The 22651-nt window shown below is 48.2% G+C and overlaps 3 protein-coding genes across 10 annotated transcripts in view; 2 read left to right on the forward strand and 1 right to left on the reverse strand.

The window, feature by feature from the left end:
- The window catches only part of LOC310699149 (histone H2B 5-like), a 960349-nt gene that overhangs the window by 185613 nt on the left and 752085 nt on the right, over positions 1 to 22651 (forward strand). The gene's annotated exons all lie outside the window — the stretch shown is intronic.
- The window catches only part of HDAC7 (histone deacetylase 7), a 181337-nt gene that overhangs the window by 146643 nt on the left and 12043 nt on the right, over positions 1 to 22651 (forward strand). For 7 of the 8 annotated variants that reach the window (XM_083486438.1, XM_083486440.1, XM_083486439.1 and 4 more), the window contains 13 exons: positions 302 to 411; positions 1767 to 1889; positions 2622 to 2805; positions 4388 to 4599; positions 5767 to 5964; positions 7482 to 7707; positions 8326 to 8459; positions 11239 to 11359; positions 11527 to 11576; positions 14631 to 14738; positions 17184 to 17239; positions 18197 to 18284; positions 18718 to 18837. In XM_083486438.1, the coding sequence (XP_083342564.1) occupies positions 302 to 411; positions 1767 to 1889; positions 2622 to 2805; positions 4388 to 4599; positions 5767 to 5964; positions 7482 to 7707; positions 8326 to 8459; positions 11239 to 11359; positions 11527 to 11576; positions 14631 to 14738; positions 17184 to 17239; positions 18197 to 18284; positions 18718 to 18837 (1730 nt within the window). Of the gene's footprint in view, positions 1 to 301; positions 412 to 1766; positions 1890 to 2621; positions 2806 to 4387; positions 4600 to 5766; positions 5965 to 7481; positions 7708 to 8325; positions 8460 to 11238; positions 11360 to 11526; positions 11577 to 13816; positions 14157 to 14630; positions 14739 to 17183; positions 17240 to 18196; positions 18285 to 18717; positions 18838 to 22651 lie in introns of all 8 variants that reach the window. The other variant, XR_014521736.1, reaches the window with a different exon arrangement.
- The window catches only part of LOC310699144 (twist-related protein 2-like), an 82914-nt gene that overhangs the window by 17867 nt on the left and 42396 nt on the right, over positions 1 to 22651 (reverse strand). The window lies entirely within an intron of this gene.

Raw genomic sequence — 22651 nt, forward strand, 5'->3', positions numbered from 1 at the left:
GGTTCACCATACCTGTGTGGCATGAACCAAGGATGAGAAACCTGTCCCCCTCCAAGTACCACTCCCATCATCGCTGACCATTGGGCATGCTGGCTGGGGCTGATGGGAGCTGAGAGTCACACAACGTCTGGTGGACCACAGGTTCCCCATACCTGATCATGACTGCATCCAAGACTTACGGCATTCCTCCAGTAATCCTCAAGTCTCCCGTGGCTGTGTACCTGAGCATTCTCTTTCCCCTTCCTTTGCTTGTCCTGGTCTTGCTGTAGACAAAGCCGTGCATGTTCTTTCTCACCTGCAGATTCATCTCCCAGCAGCAGCAGCACCCCAGTGTCTGGGTGCAGTTCACCCAATGACAGCCTGGTGCCAGAGCACGGAGCCCTACCGGCCGCGCCAGGACTTGCACAAGAGGTATGGACCCTGTAGGACTGGAGACTTGGGTTGATCCCCATTGGTCCTGTGGGATCAGTAAGCCAAGAAAACCTGCAGGAAGAGCAGGTTTCTTAGGCCTGCTCTGCACCCACCCACCTACCCAACGCTGGCTTCCACCTACCAGGATCACACAAAGAGGCAGTTGTGTCTTGTAACACCCAAACACCTTTCCACCTGCCTTTTGATCATTTTAATTCTAGTAAGACTGGCTCCGTTTCACTCCCTCGTCAGCCCCTTCTCCCCACACAAAAGCTTCCAATCTTCTCTAAGTTTTACTACATTCACCCTATAATTGAGGGTTATTTGCACTACGATTTGGCAAATTTTGAGTCCATTGCAAAAAATGTCCTTTTCACCACTGTGCCTCTTCCAGCAGGCCCATTTGCTAAGCTGTTTTTTTCTGTCTGGTTTTATCTACTGCTTTTTCCTTTCTTCTTCTTCTTCTTCTTCTTCTTCTTCTTCTTCTTCTTCTTCTTCTTCTTCTTCTCCTCCTCCTCCTCCTCCTCCTCCTCCTCCTCCTCCTCTTGAAGAGGGGCCATAATTCAGTTGCTGAGCATATATTTAAAAGCAGAAGGCCTCACATTCAGTCCCCTGCATCTTTCGGTAGGGTGGGACAAAGAGTCCCTGCCTGAAACCCAGCAAAGCCCCCGCCTTTCAGCTGTAGAATTGTAGACAATACTGAGTTATGTAGACCAACCTGTGGTGCGACTCCATTTAAGGCAGTTTCCTATGTTAATACATTATTGCCAATGGTATTTTTGTGGTTGTAGAGGCCTTTCTTAGAACATTGGGGCAGAAAGGCGTAAATATGTCAACTTTCTTCTGCTTTTGTGACACCAAAGTGGTTGAAAAGTGGAGAGTTGGAAAGTGAGTGAATGTGTTGCTGTACACATTCCCATTGGATACACATTGGATACACAGTTGGATACACATTCCCATACGCAAACATGTCATTGTGCAGATCCCTTCTCTTTTGCTGGTTCTCCTTTGTAATATGTGGCGGAATCAGGGTGAGCAGGCATCAATGGGTGGACTCGAGATTCAAACAAGATCAAAGCAAGGATCTGCCAGCAACGTCTGCTGAGGATCTCCTGCAGACGGAGGATTCTGGGAAGTGTTCTCACAGGCACACATGATTTATGCAGATGGGAAGGTCTGTCAGAGGGTCTACATAACCTGAGCAGATCTCACAGAATCCTCTCTGCCACGCAGTGCTTCTATGGCAGAAGAGCAACAATGGAGTTGCTTGGTGACAGCTCATGCGTCCCCTTGAGCCCAGAAGCTTGAAAGTCACTGAAGCTGATTGATTCTTCCACCCACTGTCTTTAATGCAGACACCCCTTGCTCAGCGCCTGAGAATGCAGGAGAGCTCGCTGGCTCAGTTTGCTCTTCAGACCACAGGCTCCCTCCCAGCACTCACCCTTGGACTTCCGACCACTTCCGCAGCGTCTGCCAGGGTAGGTCTAGAGGGGCTTTGCCGAGGGGACAAGCATGATAGAAGCTTCTGGAGTCATCTGGGTTGGTTGCAGTGGGAAACAGAAAGCTGAGCTAGATGGTCTGTAGCTCAGCGGTAGATCATCTGCCTTGCATGCAGAAGGTTCAGTCTCTGGCATCTCCAGGCTGGCGGAGGGGGAAACCCTGCCTGAATCCCTGGTTAGCTGCTGCTGGTCAGTGCAGACAAGGCTGAGCTAGACGGACCAATGGTTAAATCAGCTTCCTGACTTCCTCTCTAGGCCTTGGCCTGATCCAGCAGGGCTCTTCTCCTGTGTACCTGGGACCGTTTCTAGAGTACCAGGCATTGTCAAGGGGCAAGGGATCTGGGGGGTGGTATTCTGCTGTGGTTTACTCAGAGTAGACCCACTGAAACCAGTGGGCATGAGTAAGTTAGGCCCATTGATTTCAGCTGAGGGCTGGACTGGATGCCCCTCGGGCTCTCTTCCAACTCTACAGTTCTCTGAGTAGCAAACTCTGATTCTCTCCTGAAGAAAAGCTTCAGTGACATGTTTATTTTTATGGGGCAGAATCTCCTTGCTTCCCTCTGCAATCTCCTTTCTGCCCACCCCCTGATCTGAATTAATCCCTCGTACCTCACCTGTTTTGCACCCACCTCATCGCTTTGAGAACTTTGTGACCAGGTCAGGGCTCAGGGAGGTGCTCTTGATCCACCGTCTCCAATTCTCTCTCTGTAGGGCGATGGAGATCACCGGACACACCCAGGCCTTGCTCACAAGGTGCCTGTCCTGACTAGCACTCATGCGCCCGTTTTCCTGCCAACCAGCTTGGAGCAACATGAGCCTGGGAACCCGCTATCCACTCGGCTGCAGCCTGTTATAATCTTGGAGCCCTCTCTCCCCCATTCTCCTCTTGTGACAGGTGCGTACCAGCCCCTCACATTGGGGCAATAGGGCAGGGCAGGGCAGGGTCTTCTTAATAAGATACTGGTGTGTGTTTGCATAGACAAAAGAGAACTGTGTTCAGCATTCCTCAAAGGGTAATTGAAGACGAGCAAGATGCGAGGGAGAAAAAAATAGCACAGCATGATGGGTTTTGTAGTGTTTATAGCAGGTTCTGTAGCAGCAGAGGGATTCTTGGGAGAAGAATGCTCTAGGCTGATAACGTTCATACTGAACAAGCAGGTTATATATATGTTTTTGCACATGTCAGTTCCTCATTTTGCTGCTTTGATGATCACCACAAATACCACAATAACCATCATGCTATGTCCTTCATTGTTCCCCTTACATCTTGGCCTTCGGACAAGATTGTGCCACAAAACCCTATGTAATTAAATGCCATGCAGAGAGGCAGCTCACACTGCATTATTGCAAGAACATTTGTTTTGATTGCCCCACACGACATCTTAGGGGAAGGAGGAAGAAGAGGAACTGTGGTCCCTGCTTAAGTGTTCTCTCTGTTAGTTTCTGTTTGCCACTGAGCAGTGCTTTGGAGTCACAAGACTCTGTTTACAGTCCACACATTCCATACTGTTTGAAGTCTCATGGGAGACGGGAGACGGATGTGACGTTGCTGGTTTCCTGTTCCTTTGTTCCTTTGTTCCAGTTGCTCTCTGCTCTCACAGAGAGAGGATGTATTTTTCTTTGCTGTCTGCGTAGTTGGAAATAAAACTCCTAGCATGTAGCTCATACTATCTCATCCTTCCGCATGCTGCTGGAAACTCTGCTGAATGGGGGTTGTGCCTGGAGCCTTATCAGAGGCTCAGGTCGTCCATCATGTCGAGGGCAATTCCGTAGGACTCGGATGAGCTTTTATCAGCTCGGTCAAACGGAGATCCCAACACTCTCATGCAGCTCCTTCCCTCTGCCCCATACATAGAATGAGGGGAAGAGGAGAACATCATGGGCGGGTTTTCCAGACTAACCTTGCAGCGTCTGAATTCTGCCGCCCCAGCTAGCCACCTGTGCTACTGACAGCTGTGAATGCGCCTCACTCATCACTGCTTCTCTAGATTTTTAAAGCAGCAGATAGAAGCAGATTTCTGGCATTAAAAAAAAAAAAAATCTAAGGATTTTGCTCCTTCCCAGTTTGGAGTAGGTTATCAGAACAGAATTCAGGAATTTGTTCTTGTTTTTTCTTCCATTCTTTTATTATTATTATTGCAGCCTGTGATGAGTGAGGCAGACAAAAGCCCCTTCCAGGCCACTTTGACATTTCTAAGGATTCAGCAGAAACTGTTTGCCTGTTTTCTTGCTGCGTTGTTGTTGTTGTTGTTGTGTTAATCTTGTGGGATGGAAACATGAAAATGGAGAAACTATCACAAAGTGATGCTTAACTCACTTTGCTGCATTTCCTTCCCGCTTGCACTGTGAACGCAGAGCCTGCTTTAGCTGGAAATGTACACTGGGCTTTTAACATTTCACTCTCCCACCTATGGGTACAATACTGACAAGCGATATATTCCAGATTATATTCTTAGCTTCTCTTCTTTCCTTTGCAGTTCCAGGACTGGGAACGGTCCCTTTCCACTTCAGCCGCTCCCAGCTGCTTCCCCCAGAGCGATTGCCGATGCCTACGCCCCACAAGCCCTTGGGAAGGACACGCTCGGAGCCTCTGCCGTCCAGCCCCAGAGCTGTCCAGCAACAGCTGGCCTACCAGCAGCACCATGCGCTCTTCCTGGAGAGGCTGAAGCATCAGACCCAGCTGGGCAAGGCAGGCTCTTCTCTGGTCTCCTCCAGATGGGGAAGGGCCGGGTTCAGTCGTGAAGAAGGGCTGGGAATGGGCCCTGCCAGAAACCTGGGAGAATCGCTGCCAGTCATACATATACACATGCACGCATTTGTATGCTGCCTTTCCACAGTTACAACCATGCTCAAGGTGCCTAGCATAATTGCAAATGTAACAAAAGTAGCCCTAACTAATACAAGACATCAAAAAGTACACAATTTCCACATAAATCATAACATCTAAAATAAAGTTACAAACTAAATTAATGTCAATAACCCTCTAAGCAATCCTCCAGCCCCAGAGTCATCCAGCAGCCTCAGCTTCTGCAGCCGGAGTCAGTCTGGGTCCTGCCCTCCAAGGCCAGGTGGAAAAAGGCCTGCAAGGCAGGCAGCAGATCTTCCAGGACTCACAGCCAAGATCAGTGTGGACAATGCTGAGCTAGGTGGAGTGCTGGTCCCACTTCATATAAAGCAGCTCTCTGTGTCCCTGTGTTGAGGGGCCACTGACACAAACAACCTCTAGGCAGCATTCCTTGTGTGTTGGTGTGGTAATGCAATGCAGGGGGCATGCTGTAACCCCAGCATCCAAGGTGCTGTTTTCGTCTTGGCTGTGAGTCCTGGAAGACCTGCTCTCTGCCTTGTAGGCTTTTCCCCACCTGACCTGGGAGGAAACGGTCCTGACTGACTCCAGCTACAAAAGCTGAGGCTGCAGAACAAACTCTTGGGCTGGGGGATTGCTTAGGGGGCTTATTGTGGGGAGGGGGTGGTTGCTGTTGATTTTTGTATCTTTACTTTGGATTTTATTATTTATGTGGAAATTGTTTATGTGCAAATTGTTGGTTGTGTGCTTGTTGACGTTTTGTTTATGAGTACTTTGCTGTGTAATTTTTAATATATTGCAAGCCACCTTGAGCATCATTTTAACTTTGGAAAGGCAGCATACAAATAAAAGGATTAATTCCCTCGTCTAACAAGCTCTTGAGGAAAGGTGCCTGGCCATTCATCGGTATGCAAGGCATTTCAGATACAGGATGCAGAATAGGAAAACACAGCCAAACTGCCTATGTTTGCAGAACCCGTGATGGTTGTGGGGCTGGTTATTTTGAGCCTGGGTAGCCCAGATTTACTCGGTCTTCTCTCCCTCCCACCCCAGCGCATGGCCAAGTCCAGTGAGAAACCTCGGCTGCAGCAGATCCCCTCTTCAGAAGACATGGAGGCAGAGGCAGGAGAAGATCCGAGCGACCTGGCCCAGGCCCAGGCAGAGCCTTTGCCAGCAGGGGGAAGCAGCAGCAAAGAGACAGAAGGTCGCTCCCGGTTGGGTCAGCCTCAGGAGGAGCATGTCCTTCAGCAGGTACTGGAAGAGAGCAAAAGGGACACACACACTATGCTTTCTGCATTTCAAAATGCTATGTCAGCAATATGCTAGGTCCCAATCCTCAGGTTTGGGAAGATCCATAGCTCATTGGCTGAGCATCAGGTTTGCATGCAGAAGGTCCCCCTGCCTGCTCAGTCCCCAACATCTCAGCTATAAAGGCTGGGAGAGAACCCTGCCTGAAAGAGATGGCGTTGAGCCGCTGCCGACCCGTGTAGACGGTACTGAGCTGGATGGACCAATGGTCCCACTCCACATAAGTTAGCTCCCTGGGTTATTGCTCCCAGCACCCTACAGTTTAGTTGAGATTCCTGCACTGCAGGGAGTTGGACTAGATGACCCTCAGGGTCCCTTCCAGCTCTACAATTCTGTGACTCTGGTCCTTTTTAAATGTTCCTGATTCCGCTACGTAAGTCCATACATGCAGGAAACAGCAGTGATCTTTGGCTAATAGTAAAATATTTAGTGGCCTCTCTTTAAGCTTCCTGACTCCAAGGGGTCAGGAATTACCCCTTTTCCTCTGAGGTAATTTTCTGCTTAACACCTTTTTCCTTCCAAATGTTTTCTCAAAGCGCCTAAAGCCCTTCCTGTCTCAAAAACCCAGATTCTTTAGCCCAGTTTGCCAAATGGGATACACCAACATTAGAATACTACTGCAAAATAAAAACTCCTAATTAAAAATGTGAACACACATGCTATCTATGCATATGTACTGTATTTTTCGCCCTATAGGGCGCACTGGCCCATAGGGTGCACTTATTTTATTTATTTATTTCCCCCCCGAGCCCCAAAGAGCAAAGAAGCCATGACAGCGAGCGGGATGGATCCCGCTCGCTGTCCTGGCTTCGTTTTTAGCCTCAGGGCTGGGGGTCCGGGAGTGAAGGCGAGGTTGCGCTCAACCTCGCCATCGCTCCCAGAGCTTGCAGGGCTGGGGGTGGGGGAAGCCCAAGCTTCCCCTGACCCCAGCCCCCAGAACGGGTCCGGGAGCGATGGCGAGGTTGCGTAACCTCAACATTGCTCCCGGAGCTTGCTTACCCCAGCCCCAGCCCCCAGAACAGGCTGTTGCCCGCAAGCCTCATACCCTGAACAAGGGCAAATGCAACAAGTCGTTGGAGACCTCTACAGATCCACATTCCCAAGAGGAAGAAATAGAAACAAATTCTTAAAAGCACACTATGGTTCCCTAAAAATAAGAGAGAAAACACTTCCGCAACACTCACAAACCAGCGAAATAGGGTGATGGTGTTTCTGTGCTCCATCAGTATAACTAGACCCCGGTACCCCAGAAACACTTTCCTGGGCCAGCCTCTGCTTTTGGTGAACCAAAGGGACTCTGCCTATTCAGGGCAGAGGCACTAGAGGGCAGCAGCTTCCCAGGTGTGAACTCCGCATCGCTCTGAAGGCAGGTACCCCCACAGCTGCACTTCAAGAGGAGTAGCAGAGGACATGAGGGGGTTCCCTGTTTGACATGGTGCCTCTCTTAATTCGGTCAACAGGCCCAGTACGTCTGGGAGCAGCAACAGCGCATGCAGCAGCAGCAGCTGCTGCGGAGGCATCCTGACTCCCTGCTTGTCTCGGCAAGCCGCGGTTCCCACCGGCCGCTCTCCAGAGCTCATTCGTCACCTGCCCCTGCCACTGCGTCCCACCTGAGCCAGGACACATCTTCCAAGGCAATCCCTTTGCCGGTGCAAGAGCAGTCGAACAAGCCACGCTTCACCACAGGTAACGCAACAGCTTTCACACACAAACCAAGGACTCCCTACAAGAGGAATGGGAACGTGGGGCCCTCCAGGTGCTTTTGGACTCAGCTCCCATCAGCCCCAGCCAACATGGCCCAATGGCCAGGGGAGAGGGTACTTGTAACCACTGCTTCGGTGTTGTTGTTTTCCGCATTAGCAGCACTGAAGTGACTCCTCTGGGGCTGTGTATATGGCGGTCCTGTGCTGCCCAGGTGACAAGACCACAGGGGAAGTCCCCACCTCACTGAGGGTTTGAGACCCATTGGCTTCCCTCACCTGGCTTACCGGGCCAGTTGAAGCCATTCCCAGGATTGTGACCACTGTCACATGCTGACAGCTTCTAGGAGCCACAGGTGGGAGCTGAGTGCAGGATGGGAAGCAAAGGTGGACAGAAGAACCAGGACATGTTCCCCACCAGAGAGTTTATTTACATTAGTAAATATTGCAGTTCCTGATTCCACACCTGCAGTCCATACTGCATTCTGGAAGAGCTGTGCCACATGGCTTCTGCATGCTCAAGTTGGTTTTCCAGTGCTCACCAAGCCCAGAGAGAGTTGCAGCTTTGTGAGTGACCTGGGTGCTGCTTTTCTTTTCGTTGCAGGCATCGTGTATGACTCCGTCATGTTGAAACACCAGTGCTCGTGTGGGGACAACAGCAACCACCCTGAACATGCTGGCCGCATCCAGAGCATCTGGTCTCGCCTGCAAGAACGTGGCCTACGCAGTCAGTGTGAGGTAGGAGGCAGTGCAGGTCCAGGGTAATGACGGGAGGGTTTTTCTTCAGAGACTGTTTTGCTGTAGCTTTGGAAGTCTGAGATGGGAAGCTTGCACGAAATCGGCATACATGCACACCCTCCAAATTCTGTGTTCTGAACACTTTCTTCAAACAAAGCATCCAGGGATATATTTGCTTGGCTTTTCATAATATATTCTGCTTCCTTTTCATTTTTAGCTCATTGGGATACCTTTATCTATGGAAGGAAGGAGGTGGCAGAGAGGAGTAGAAGAAAGGGAATTTTCTGCAACCACAAGTACTAGAGTTGAAACATATAATTTGTCACAGTGCCTATTAACTCCTCTTATGACCAGTATTTTTACTTTTGGTACATCTGGGAGCAGGGCATCTCTCTTATCTTTGGATGAAGGTGGCCCTTGTGTTCCAAGTGGTTAGAAAATTTAGAGTAACTGTTCTTGAAACTATAGCCAGGAAACACCACTGGTTGCCTGTTGCACTTTCAGATGCTCATAGAAGACCACGGTGAAAGTAATAAGATGATGAAGAGTGAGGAGTGTGTGTGTATGTGTGTTTTCAAGTTTCTATTGTATGCTGAAGAAGTAACCCCCTTTCCAGTTTAAATTGAAAGAGAGAAGGGACTTCCACCTTCAGCTGTGCATGTGGCTGCAGTAGAAACTTCAAAGACACGCTGGACGCGTGCTCAGCTCTCCCCACTAATCTCATGTGGCTTTATTAGCTCATGGTCCCAACAAAGAAATGCATCTGTTGAGTTTAATTTGGCAGCTGCTTAATCATGCTTTCGTATGGAGGCTGAGAAGTCTGGAAATAGGACAGAGCACAGAGAACCAGCAAACCCAAATTGTGATTGTCATCTCAACAAGGTGCATTTCTAAACTATAAACATAAATGCATTTTATATCAATTCAGCAAGGGTTGCCAACTTTTTACCAGCCTTTGTAGCTCTGCATTTAACAGCCGCTTAATCTGCATACCTTTACAGGTGATATCTCCACACTGTGAAAAGCTTCTTCACCTTCTGATTTCTGCATATCTAGCCACTGTGTGAGACACAGGAGAAGGCTCAGCCACTTCTTTTCCTGATCATTTGTCCATCCTCCAGTTTTTAACCCAAAATAACCTCAGGAATTGTAGTTTAGTGAGAGTGATGAGAATTCTCCAGTAGAGATCTGTAGCCTCCCACACAGAACTACATTTCCCAATGTGGTTTAGTGGTTAGAGTGTTGGACTAGGACCTGGCAGACCAGGGTTCAAATCTCCACTCAGTCATGCAGCTCACTGGGTGACCTTGGGCCAATCACTGTCTCTTAGCCTAACCTACCCCAAAGGGTTGTTGTGAGGATAAAATGGAGAGGGGGTGGAACTACGTATGTCACCACCTTGAACTCCTTGGAGAAAAGGTGGGGGCCAACTACTAAATAAAATCTATAGGGGCCTGGCATGATTAGCGTTTTTTAAAGTGAGCTTTTATTAGTTTAAACTTTTATAAAGGTAAAGGTAAAGGGACCCCTGACCATTAGGTCCAGTCGCGGACAACTCTGGGGTTGCGGCGCTCATCTCGCTTTATTAGCCAAGGGAGCCCTTTTATAGAATGGGCCAAAAAACAAGCTGCAAAATAAAAAAGTGTGTATTTTCCTGAATCTACCCTCTTCCTCCCCAATTCCCCAACAAGCCTGTGTTTGAGTGTGTGTGTGTGTGTGTGTGTGTGAGAGAGAGAGAGAGAGAGAGAGAGAGAGAGAGAGAGAGAGAAATAACACTATAAGAGGAGATGAAAGGAGGAAAGTTTTTGAGGCCCTCAACCCAAGAAGAAAGGCAGAAAAACCTGCTCTTCACAGAGAAACAATCATAGGACAACAGGGACCCTGGATCCCCAGTGCTGTGCTTGTTCCCTTCCCCACCCATGCTATCTGACTGCCCTTATTCTAACCAGTGACTAAGATGCCCTTCAGAAAAGAAAACAGTAAAACAATGCATATTTCCACAGTTAAAATGTTTGTTCCCCAGCGTGCACGTAAAATAATTATGAGTGTCGCAGGATGGCCCTGTTAATTCAAAAGTTGTTGACTCACTGAGCAGCAAAGCATTCTCAGGCTCTGTAAATCCTATCCTGCAAGTGAACACTGCCACATTTTCTGAAGACGCCTGCTTTGCAGATGCTGGGCAGATGTGTGTTTCACCAAAGCGTTCACACATTTTTGGGAAATTTATGAGCAGCCATTTTTCTTTTGGAACAATTGGATTCCCTGTGTAGATCCTTTTTCTTTGCTCCTCTCTTTACCTGGCAACTGCAAGGCAGGCTTTAGAACGGTCCGGGAAACTTCAGGTCTGGGTGCCAAACATACCTCCCACTTAAGAATCAAACATGACTGGCTCAGTCACTCTGAGGTTGCTAGGCAATGGCAGTTTACTTTTTCCATGCCTTTGAACCAGGGGAAAAACATCTAGCCAAGGTTGAAACATGGTGGCATCTTGGCAGGTGAAGTGGCAGCAGAAGAGGAGGACTTAAGAACTCATTGAGTGTAGGGAGGCAGCTGGGAAGATGAAGAACAAGGTCAGCCAAGCCTTTTTTTGGCACGCTGCTCATTTGAACAGCGCTTGCATGTGGAAAAATTCCCCTCCATAGATTGTGCCCCTTGCGTCAGAACCACCTAGACTTCTGCTCTGATTAGCACTCCAGATCTTCTTCCTTGGGGGACCTCTTTGCCTACCGCTGGCCCTTGTGCTCTCTTGACTTAATACAGCCACTTGTTTCTCTGCCAGTGTCTGCGGGGGCGCAAGGCCACTCTGGAGGAGCTGCAGTCCGTCCACACGGAGCGCCATGTGCTGCTGTATGGCACCAACCCCCTCAGCCGCCTGAAGCTGGACAACGGGAAGCTAGCAGGTAGGAGCCAAGGCATGCCACCCCTCGCCCCCAACCCAAGGCTGAGAGGAAACAAAGAGGCCTGTAGTCAGACGTTGTGCTCTAAACTGATGTTTTACAATGCACTTGTGCACATAAAATGCTCACCTACACCCTCAGTCCCTTTCTTCTTCTCTTTTCTCTCACAGGAATCCTTTCCCAGCGGATGTTTGTCATGCTCCCCTGTGGTGGGGTTGGGGTAAGCTTCTTCCCTGTCAAACCAGATTCTTCTCAAACCTTGCCTCGCCCAGTGAGGGGCTCTCCCTTCTGAAGTCAGCTTGTGTGCTAGGCTGGCACAAAATGGAGGAGGCATTCAACTGGGATACACGCGGGTGGGTGGGTGTCGGGGGACAGCTTGAAAGTTTAAGTCGCAGTGACTTCTGGCCTGCAGCCTAGCTACCCCTCCCTGGGATAGGCAATGATGTAAGCAAGAGTGGCCAGTGGGGATTGGAAGGGGGGGGACAGTGGGGGGGGACACCCATGCTTCACCTATGCACTGGCTCCTCATTGCATCCACACGGCGCCATCCTCCCCTGTCTCCTCTCCCCGCCAGCTGTTCCTTGATGCAACATCAGTGCAGGCAAGAGGAGGATATGACTAAGGGGGTGATGCAATCCTTAGGCTCTGTCAAGGGAATGGGGGATATATATTCCTGTCCTGTTCTTTCTCATTCTGGCTGTCCCTGTCTCTGACTACAGAGGATCAAGAGTCCTTCCCCAGCCCTTGTTATGTGGCTGCCCACCACTCCCAGCCCCCCTTGCTCACCAGCAAGCCTTTCCTCACCAAGAAGCTCTTGCTTTGAGGAGGCCTCTCTCCTGCTCAAGGGAACAGGCCAGTGAAGAGAACCCCCTTCCCTTGGGCTTCTCTTTGTGCCTAGCCACTTACCTCCTTCTTCCTGCGCCTGCCGTGGACCTCTTTCCAACATCCTGGCTGGGGTGGGAGGGGGGGCTTTGGTAAAGTGCCCCATAAACCATCCCACAGAGAGTCAAATGGCCTCCACCCCAACCGGAATCCCCCCTGGTGTGTTCTGGCTCCAGCGCTGTGCCTTGGCAGCATCTTGCCACCGGATAAAGCAGGTTCCAGTAAGCCTTTGCTACACACAGACAGGGTTCGCCAGAACATTGTGAGGTCACAATGACATTGTTGGTGACACCAGATCCCAAAAGAGCTGCCTCTGGGCATCTGCAACAGGGCCTGGTGGTCACCCCGTAATCCATATGCAGAGCCTGAAGATATCCAGAACACCAGCCAGAGCTTTTGGTGGGATCTGGGTGGATGTCCTTTAAAATCTGATTCAGCCAAAACATTTCTGAAGCAGGACCAAGAAGTTCAGCCCCTCCTAGACAAGGCTCCCTTCTTCCATATGCTCTCCCCATCGCCACCTCACTGCCAGCACCGGTAGGGTGACTGAGTGCAGAAAAGGACAGGCTCCCCAGAACTTGGTGCAGAAGGAGGCATCTCACCAGATATCATTCACCTGACATGCTGCTCCTGGTGAAGCTCTGGCTTCTACACAGCAATTGTCCATTTTTTCAGCTGGCCACCCGGCTTCAAAGGCCTGCTTCTCACTAAAGTCTTAAACTGGTGCTGCCCCACTTCAGGCTGCAGATGTGGTGGGAAGGGGGGCCTCACATGGCAGGATGCTCCTCTGTACATTTGTCAGCATAGAAAACTAGATGCCAAGACAAGGCTGCTCCATGACATCTAGTGCACTACATAGGACAGGTTTGCATTATTTCTATGGGGGAGGATTTTACCAGGTGAGCCTTCTCTGAAATGGTACAGCCTGTGCATGTGCTTACCATCTCTGTTAGAACTGGGCCTTACGCTTGCAACTTCCAGAAATCAATAGTTTTAAGGGGGTGCTCTATCGGATCATCCACACATCACCTACATCTTCAAATGCACATATATTTCCATTGTGGCTGCCTCTTCAGCTTTGGAGCTCAAACCTAGAGCTCCCCCCACCCACAGAAATTGCTGAGGGTTTTGACAGACTTAACGGTTCTGTTGTGCCTGTTTTAGCAATGTGCTAGGTGCTGTATGATTTTTAATTGCATTTTTATTGCTTCTTTTGTTCCTTACATTGTATTTTATTGCATTACAAAATGAGTCCCATAAAATACAATATGAGAAATAAAAGAAGCAACGAAAAGACAATTACAAAATTAACATGAGCATTAAATGCGGACACACCGTGGGCCACCTGAGTGAAGCTCGCAGACTGCGGGTGGCCCCCTGGTCACAGTTTGGGAGCCCCCTCATTGCCTCTGGGGTGGGAATAGGGTTAGTTTGGGGGGATCTTCCCCATCCCTCCTTCTCTCTGTCTCTTGTGTCCCCCCTCCCTCTGGGCGCTCTGCCACGCTCACTTTTGTTCATGGCCTTCTTGCGTGCCTCTTCTGTTTTCTGTTTTTGTTTTTTTCTCGCTCTCTTTTCCAGGATGCTGCCTCCCAGCCCAGCCCTGTTCTCCTTCTCTTTAACCTCTTGCGCGCTCTTTCTCTTGGGCCTCTCTCTACCTTCATCCCTCTTCCTTCCCCTTGTCCTTACGGATGGGCCTTGGCTCCTCTCCCCCCCCCCGCCCCCTGCACCCGGAGAGAAAGAGAGGGAGAGCGAGAGAAGCGCGCCCGGAGCAGTCAGGCAGAAGGGGGGTTCTGCTCACACATGGAGTTGATCAGAAGAGAATCTCTGAGGTTTTCCGGCTCTTACTTTGCCGATGACGTGATCCTGATCAAACCAAGATGTTTGTTTTTGAAAAAAAAATTCAAATAGAATCAAGAAGGTAAAAAGAATGGGTTCTTCCTGCCCCTACTTTGTTGCCTTGAGGGGGTTGTACTGGGCAAGCCGAGCCCCACTGGAATGCAGCCTTGGGGGGAGGATGGTGTTAAGTCTGCGGGGACCACATTTCCATGGTTAATCATGAATGAGCACTTGTTGCATGCAAAGTGCTGAGTGATTCTTATTTGCCCTCACAACAGCCCTGTGAGGCAGATTCCTTGAAAATGCCTATTTTACAGGCAGAGAACTAAGTTTGAAAGGTGACTTATCCTCGGCCGTTCAGTGAGCTCTGAGCTGAGTTGGTGTTTGAATCCAAACCTCCTTGGTCCAAAGTTAAAGAGGTCTGCCCTGGGGGGTCTTTCCAGTGCTTTTATAGCCCTGTGTGCTCCTATCCTGCCATTGTGTGATCTGGGGTTAGATGGGGGCCCTTCACCAAGGCACTGTGGGCTGACCTCTCTTCATTTCCTCCTGCGTCCAGGTGGACAGTGACACCATCTGGAACGAGCTGCACTCCAGCAATGCGGCACGCTGGGCGGCTGGCAGCGTCACCGAACTGGCCTTCAAAGTGGCCAGCAGGCAGCTCAAGGTAAGAGGATGACAAGGAAGGCAGGGCAGCCCTCCTTCCACGAAGGAGCACGTGTCTCTGCAGATTCTGCGACACAATCTCTGAGCAGAATTGCACAGAATTTCAACAAACCTCTCCACAGCGCTGTCTACTTTTGTCCTTTTCTTTCTTTTTGCTGCCACCACCCAAATTGTCAGAGTGCTAAGAGGGGGAGAAAAATTTGCTTGCAGGTGTTGGATGAGGCCCCCAAACCAGCCACCCCTGGTGTATAGGGCCAAGGTCTCTACAGTTTGTAGGCTCTGAGTTCATAGCAGAGAAATACACTTCTGGAAGTGGCTTGGAAAAGACAAAGGCATGGAGATGATTCCCGCAAATGCATAGACAGGCTATTTATATTCTTTGTCCTCAGCATCTCATATTTCTTTGGGTGATATCCATCATTAGTCAGATGCAGAGCAGACCCATTGGAATCTGTGGCCTTTAGGTCCACTGATTAGAGTGGATCAACTCTGGTTATGACCCATGTTGGCTATAACCCTTCCTTCCTTTCTTTCTTTCTTTCTTTCTTTCTTGTCATTGTTGCATGGGGTGGAGGGTGGATCAAAGAATGCCTTTCTATAGCTAGTCCTTCATCCATTCTGTCTCCAGTTTCACTGTCAGATATTCCAAGCCATTTAATAAACCAGGAATCTGAAAAGCTGATGCAAAACTCAGCAGATGTGTGGAAATAGATGTGATTTGCAATCTGATGAGGCTGATTAGAGTTTCTCAAAAGTTTTGATTTGTTATGGTGCAGAACACACACGCATCTGAAGAGAGGGGAGACTGTTCCAGTAGACTTACTGTGAGAAATTGCTGCTATTAGGAACTTACAGTAAGGTCTTGCTCAAAAATCACATCCTGCAGTGAAGTCACAATGGCAGCTGGGAGGAGGAGTGCCTTTTCTGTAGTGGCCCCAAGGCTTTGGCATAAACTTCAGAAGGAGGTGTAGCAATGTTTCATTTTGCTGGGTATTCAGTTGGGGGGGTGCCCATTTCTATTCACAGACATTTGGCAATTGCACCAGGGACATTTTAATTAAGGCTAATCTGAATGTTTACCTATTTCCATTTTCAGGCTGAATTTCTCTCTCTCTCTTGATGAGGGAAAATACCCCCCCCCCCCAAAAAAAACCCCACCTCTTAATGGTCAGCTTTTTCAAGCCTATTCACTGTTGCTCGTTTCCCTTCTCATTGCCTACTTTTGGCACATCCCGCCCCCAGCAGAGTGAACCCAGTCACTCAGGGGAAACATAATGGGTGTGATGGTGTCACATTGAAGTATTGATGACATCACCAAGGGCAAACAAAATCAGCTGAGAGTGAGGGCAAACGTTTAAACGTTTAGCTTTAATCCCCAATGTGGTATATGTCTGTCAGTATTAAATTGTGTTTACATGAGTTTGCTGTTATTTCCTTTAGATGTATAGTTTGATGGAGTGAGCAGTGTTGTAATTGATTTTATAAAGCCACCCCAAACTACAAATAAATCAGAAACAGCATTTGTTTTAAATGAATCATGCCTGACAGGTTTTATAATATATTATCAAACCAGAGTTACACATTTCTTAGATAACATTCTTTCTGTTCTAAGAGTGTTTAAGAGATCATGTTATACAAAACACCTTTCTCAAAATGACAGTTTTTTCATCAGCACATTTTGTTTAATAGGTTGGATCTAGAGCAATCAATGTGCACTTGTGTCCCATTGGAAATCAGTGGGACTCATCTTAGTCACGACTCAGTTTTCACCTGGACTTAAATGGAACTGCGTTAAGCGCTTCTTTGTCTAACCATTTCAGTGGAATAGTTAAGCACAGGTTTAAGTCTTTCCCACCAAAATCGGCCAGATCTTACCCAAAGGAACAGCCTTCTTAGTATGTTGCTTCAAAAAACCAATGAAGAGTGATATGGCATCTTTAAGGCCAACTCATTTATTTGGGGGGGGGGTCCTAACACACAAACAAACACACCAAACCTCATTTATTCTGTTTGGGGGCCAAAGCCCATCTTGTCAGATGCTAGAACTAGTCACCTAAGTGACAGAGAGAAGTGCTTCGCTTTGGCTGTGATGTGCCTATGGAATGTAATGAATACAGTAAGTGCAGTAACTACATCTGAAGAATAATGAGACCAAGGCAAAAGAAAAAGAAAGAAAGAAAACAGAAGAAAATCCAGTTATTTAACTTACACCCACATATATTCAGACATGATTCGAAACAAGTAGAAGTCAAAAACCACTTCACTTATGATTACTCATCCAATATCTATGGTTTGATACTCGGACCTTTAAAATATCCTTGAAGCACTTGTTTTATTTTAAGCAAAGTAGATATTAGTAATGACAGCAACAGTAATAGCAATGTTGTCGCAATGCTGTTTATCAAACCAGTCACCCAGTTTTTGTTTTTTATAATGTTTTTTGCAGAATGGCTTTGCTGTTGTACGACCTCCTGGACATCATGCAGACCCCTCAACGGCAATGTAAGGACTGCACCTCTCAGGGAGGAATTCACTGTTGTGCTGTCTTGATAGTTCCATCTGCACAAGCATTTCTGCTTGCCAGACAGAACAACCCCCACATGCTTCTTAAGGGTTTCTCCCAGAACCACATTGTGCTAACTGGAGGTTTTGTGCAGCTTGCGCTAGCTGGCCCTTTGTCCAATCTGGCCCTTTTTCCTCTCCTTCCTGCGTCACAGCTTTTCATCCTAATGAGAAGGTCCCTTTGAGCCCATCATCCCAGTGCTCCAGACTTTGCACCATTTCCCAGTTGCAATCCAGGCACCATTTGAGATGCTAGTCTTAACCTATAGAAAGTGGTAAAAGTCTTGGCCTGTACAAGAAACAACGACACTTGAAGGATTCACCCTGGTGCAGACATGTGAGTTGCATCACTTCAGTGCACAGCACCTGTTGGCTCTCAGCTCAGCACATGAAAAGATTCCCGTGAAAAGCATGGTGTCTGAGACAATGTGAAAGGTTTGCATGTGGTGTCTGACCCCTGGTTGCTCATTCACACATGCATGTCACCACCTGATGCTGCAGCTGTGAAGCGATGAGCATGATGTTGGAGCCAGAGGAATTCTGAGCTCGGGCTTTGGCAAGTCTCCAGGAGAAAACAGTTTTCTGGTGGCGAGGGGGTCAAAAATGTGTCCTTGTGATGCACTTTTGTGGAGTCCAAAAGAGGTGCGTGAATGGAATAGTGCAACAGATTTCATCACCTTTGCTGCTTGTGATCTGGTCCTCTTGAGGAATGTCAAAATTCGGTCCATATTATAAGACTTGCCTTTGACAAGGGACAGGGAGTGGTCCATTCCATGGAGGCAACGGTGCACAAGGGAGGGCCTTGGGTGCCCCAGGTGTGGGGGGTGGGGGAGTACCCCAGGGCACTGTCTGTCTTGGATGCTGACCTTCTTGCCTTCCTTCCTCCTTCCTTGCCAGGGGCTTCTGCTTCTTCAATTCAGTGGCAATTGCAGCCAGGCAGCTTCAGCAGAAAGGGAAAATCAGCAAGATTCTTATCATAGACTGGGTGAGTCTCCATCCATCAAGCTGGTCTTTCTCCCTCTTCTCGGACTGCAGGTTGGTTTCCCATGATTCTTGCAGGGAAGTAGAATGTAAGCTTAGGGTTCAGCAAGCAGGCGAGGCAGTGAGAGTAGATGGCCAGCAGCTTCCCACCCCCACTCCTACAGAACAAGGTACATCCAGCATCCTCTTTCCGTACTTTTCATTGGATGCTGAAGATGCATCTCTTTACGCACCAGGCCTTTAACCTCTGAGGTATTTATTTTAGGTCACCACCCTGGTGTCTGGAGTGTAATCTGTTTAAACTGTTTTTAATATTGCATTTATAAATTGTTGTAACCCATTCCGTGACTTTGTAGTGGAGAGCGGATCAGAAATCTAATCAGTAATAATAACAGCATTCTCTCACATTGTCTTGCCCTCTTCCTGCTCCTCCTCAGGATGTTCACCATGGCAATGGAACTCAGCAAGTGTTCTACAGGGACCCAAATGTCCTCTACATGTCTTTGCATCGCCATGATGATGGCAACTTCTTCCCTGGAAGCGGAGCAGCCGAGGAGGTGAGCTTTTGTTGAAGGAAGCTCTTCTTCACAACCCTGGAAAGAAAGCCCCTTGTTAGGGGAAAGTGGGTAGGAGATAGGACAGGTTGGGGAAACCTGTGGCCCTCCAAATGCTGTTGGATTGCAGCTGCTATCATCCCTGACTATTCACCATGTGAGCCGGGGGTGATGAGTGTTGGGAGTCTGGAGGGACACAGGTTCTGCATCCCTGAGGCAGGAGGCATCTCAGACTATGGGGATGCAAGCAACATTGCTTTATAGCCAGTGTGGTACAACAAATAGTGATTTTTTGCTTCTGGAGACCTGACTGAATAGGGGTGATGCAAATGTATCTTTTTGTTTGTCCACAAAAGACAGCAGGTTTGCATCATCCACCAGATCCCTGAAATAAAACTAGCCCAGGAATTGACTGATCCATTCAAACTGATAAACGGAACCCAGCACTCTCCCTCACTGCTTCTTTATGATTGCCCAGTCACAATATTGTGGAAATGGGAGGTGGCAGAGCTGGCAGAATGTTCCCTTCTGCTGGAGTCAAACAACATCTGGAGGGCCTCCAGTCCCCATCCCTCATAAAAGCACAGGACCCTCCCAGGGACAAGGCCTACCAACATCATGCTCTCTCATCTCCATGGCCCACAGCCCTCAAGCCTCTATTTATTCTACCTGCCCTTCCTTCAAGTTTCTCTGTTTCTCCCCTTTTCTTTCAGCCACCCTTCCTCTCAGCACTCTGACCTATAATTTCTCTACCTTCTAAGGTCTCTTCCCAACTAGCTTCCCAGAACTTAGTTTTACACAGGTAGTTCAGTTTTCCCACAGTTTTCATCCTGACTGACCAACTTTGTTCCCTGAGCAACTGGGGCATTGGTGGACACATCAGCTCAAGCAGTCAGGAGGTTACACTGTCTGAAGTGCAATGCAGTATGAATAAGCCCTTGGAAACCTACCAGGATTTAAGCAGTGGCTGCTTCCAGTATTTACATACCACATCCACCCATATTCACAAAGTTTTAAATGACAAAAATTCCCAGTTAGGAGCAGAAGGGCCCTCTTTGAAGGCTGGGGAAAGCATTCTCAGGGGAGAACTCTGGAGAGCTCTAGCAGGAGATGGTGGGGATTCCTGCAAGGCAAGGGTTGGGGAGAGTCGGCCGAACTCCCTTTGTCATTTCAAATCCATCATGTTTTACAACCTGCTTTCAAAGGGGCTTAGCGCTGAGAGTGGCCAGAACTATAGTTGGCTCCCATCTGGTTCTCATCTTTCCCTGTGAGCAGGAGATATCAAAGGGGCTGAGGGATTGTTTATGATGCTGTGCGAATCCCTGTGAGACTGTGGCGTATCACCCGAGGCTCCCCTCCCTGCGCTTTATGAGCTGTTTCCCCTTCCTTCATCTGCCCCACTGTCTATTTTGATGTTGCAGCTCTGCCGAGACGCAGGACTGGAGCAGAATTCTCAGGGCCTCTGGTATGGGTCTCTCCCCTCCCTCCCTCCCAACTAGCATACAAGTTAAGATATAGATGTGCAGAACTACAGGCAACAACCATTTGGTGGTGGGGGGGTATTTCTGACCCTCACGTGTGTCAATGCCCCCACCCCTCTTATGCCCCCTTTTCTGGCCATTTCTGGGTTGTGGTGATGTACAATGTTAATTGGACATGCATAAATTTGTTATCTGTACACCAAATATTATTTCCTCCCTCCCACCTACCCACTGCTCCCATCACCCATTCCCATTTGATTACCCTTGCTGCCATGGAAAAAGGCCACTGCTCTGGCCCCTCCTGCAAAATTCCTGTCCTGTCACCTGGTTGCATCCCAAAGCTGATGAAGGCTGTGGAGCAAGCTCCAACAGCTGGCATGCAACTCAAAGTTCTACAAGGACCATTGAAATACATGTAATAAAAGTTAGTGTATGCCAGTCCTGCTGTGGGCTATGTTTGCTCTCTGTTTACAGCAATAAAAAGCCATATTTGGGGACCATATTTGGCTGCTTCCAGTATTTACCTCCAGGGTCAGCAGGCATCTGCCTCTGAATACCACTTGCTAGGGATCACAAGCAGGAGAATGCTGTTGCCCTCATGTCCTGCCTGTGGTCTTCCCATGGATACGTCAGGTTGGCCAGGGTGGAAAACAGGGTGCTGCATGAGCCTTTGGTTGGCTCCAGCAGGGGCTGCTCTTACATTCTTTTGACATGCTTTGGACTTGCATTTTCATTTGGCATTATGGTGTGTGGTGCAAGCATTTAGACACATGCACACAAGTGCACATGAGCATGCACACATGCACACAGACAAGCCCCAAACTCTCTGTGGTATCACCAATGCCAGATCAGCACTCAAGTTTTGAGATAATTCTTGATTTAGCTGGCAATGTAGAACTGGGGCCCACCGTGCAGAGGAGTAAAGAAGTCAGTGTGCTTCCTGTATGTAGAACTGCAGCTTGGAAGAAGTAGCTAATCCTCTGCTCACATTCTTAACGTATCACACCACATGAGCATATTTCAGAAAGGAACAACTGCCCATGCTATGCGTCAAAAACTTCTGTTGCTTTTCTGAAACACTTTTGTACGTGAATTTGGCCTCACAGCTATGAGCTGTTCCCCTTACAAATCTTTTCAGGCTCCAAAATTCTTTGGGAGACGCCTTACTCTGGATCTCCTGTGCAGTGCCAAAAGGGCAGGGTCTTCTGAAAGGTGACGCAGCAGCCCTGGACAAAGATCCATCAAGCCACATTAAAATTACAGTGGTACCTCGGGTTACAGACACTTCAGGTTACAGACTCCACTAACCCAGAAATAGTACCTCGGGTTAAGAACTTTGCTTCAGGATGAGAACAGAAATCGTGCTCCGGCGGTGCAGCAGCAGCAGGAGGCCCCTTTAGCTAAAGTGGTGCTTCAGGTTAAGAACAGTTTCAGGTTAAGAACGGACCTCCAGAACGAATTAAGTACTTAACCCGAGGTACTACTGTACTGCTTTAGCAGCAATGTGAAAACCTTTCATTGTTGTGATACGATCCTGGATCCCCTGACATTACTTACAAGTACTCAATCATTTAAGTTTTGATTTCTTACAATCTGGGGTTTTTTATTTTAAAAAACTTCTTTTGTGCATTGCATTCAGTACATGTTTAGAAAGACACATTAATACATTTAAGAAATGGATATATATTGTCATCACCATGAGGCTGTTTCCTCTAGTGAGTCTTAAAATGCCATTGTGTCCCCATCCATCGTGCAGCACAGAAAAGAGCCAATTTTAATTTGAACTAGGAAAATGCTACGAAAACACCTTGCTTATCCCCAATATTTTTCCTCTAGACATTGCTGGACTACAGTTCCCATCATCCCTGACCACTGACTGTGGTGCTAGCTGGGGCTGATGGGAGTTGAAGTCCAACAACTTATAAAGACACCCCCTCCCCCAGATTGGAGAAGCTGCCTGTGCTTCGTCACCAGTCCCTCTCCTTCCCAAAGAAAAACACGGCACCTGGGTTCTCCTGTCCTGAGAAGTTGTGGATTTGCTTTGTACTTTAAAGAACATTTCTAAAAGTTTACATTTGGACCTCTATCTTGCAAGCCACTGTGATATGATCACACAGAAGCAAAGTGTATTTAAAAACTGATTCAAGGACACACCTCCAAGTTACATTGTTTGTGCTGCTGTTTTTCCTGCTATTGTAAGCAATTCCATAGATACCCAGTGTTGATGAGAGTGCCTGGGTCTTCTGAGCATGTTATCTAGTACATCAAGAAACCCAGTGTGGCCACCACGGAGCATTCAGTTTCTCATGCTTCTCTCATCACAGCTGAATGCAGGG

The sequence above is a fragment of the Podarcis liolepis genome (assembly GCF_965112155.1).
Source record: "Podarcis liolepis genome assembly, chromosome: 2".
Lineage (NCBI taxonomy): Eukaryota > Metazoa > Chordata > Lepidosauria > Squamata > Lacertidae > Podarcis > Podarcis liolepis.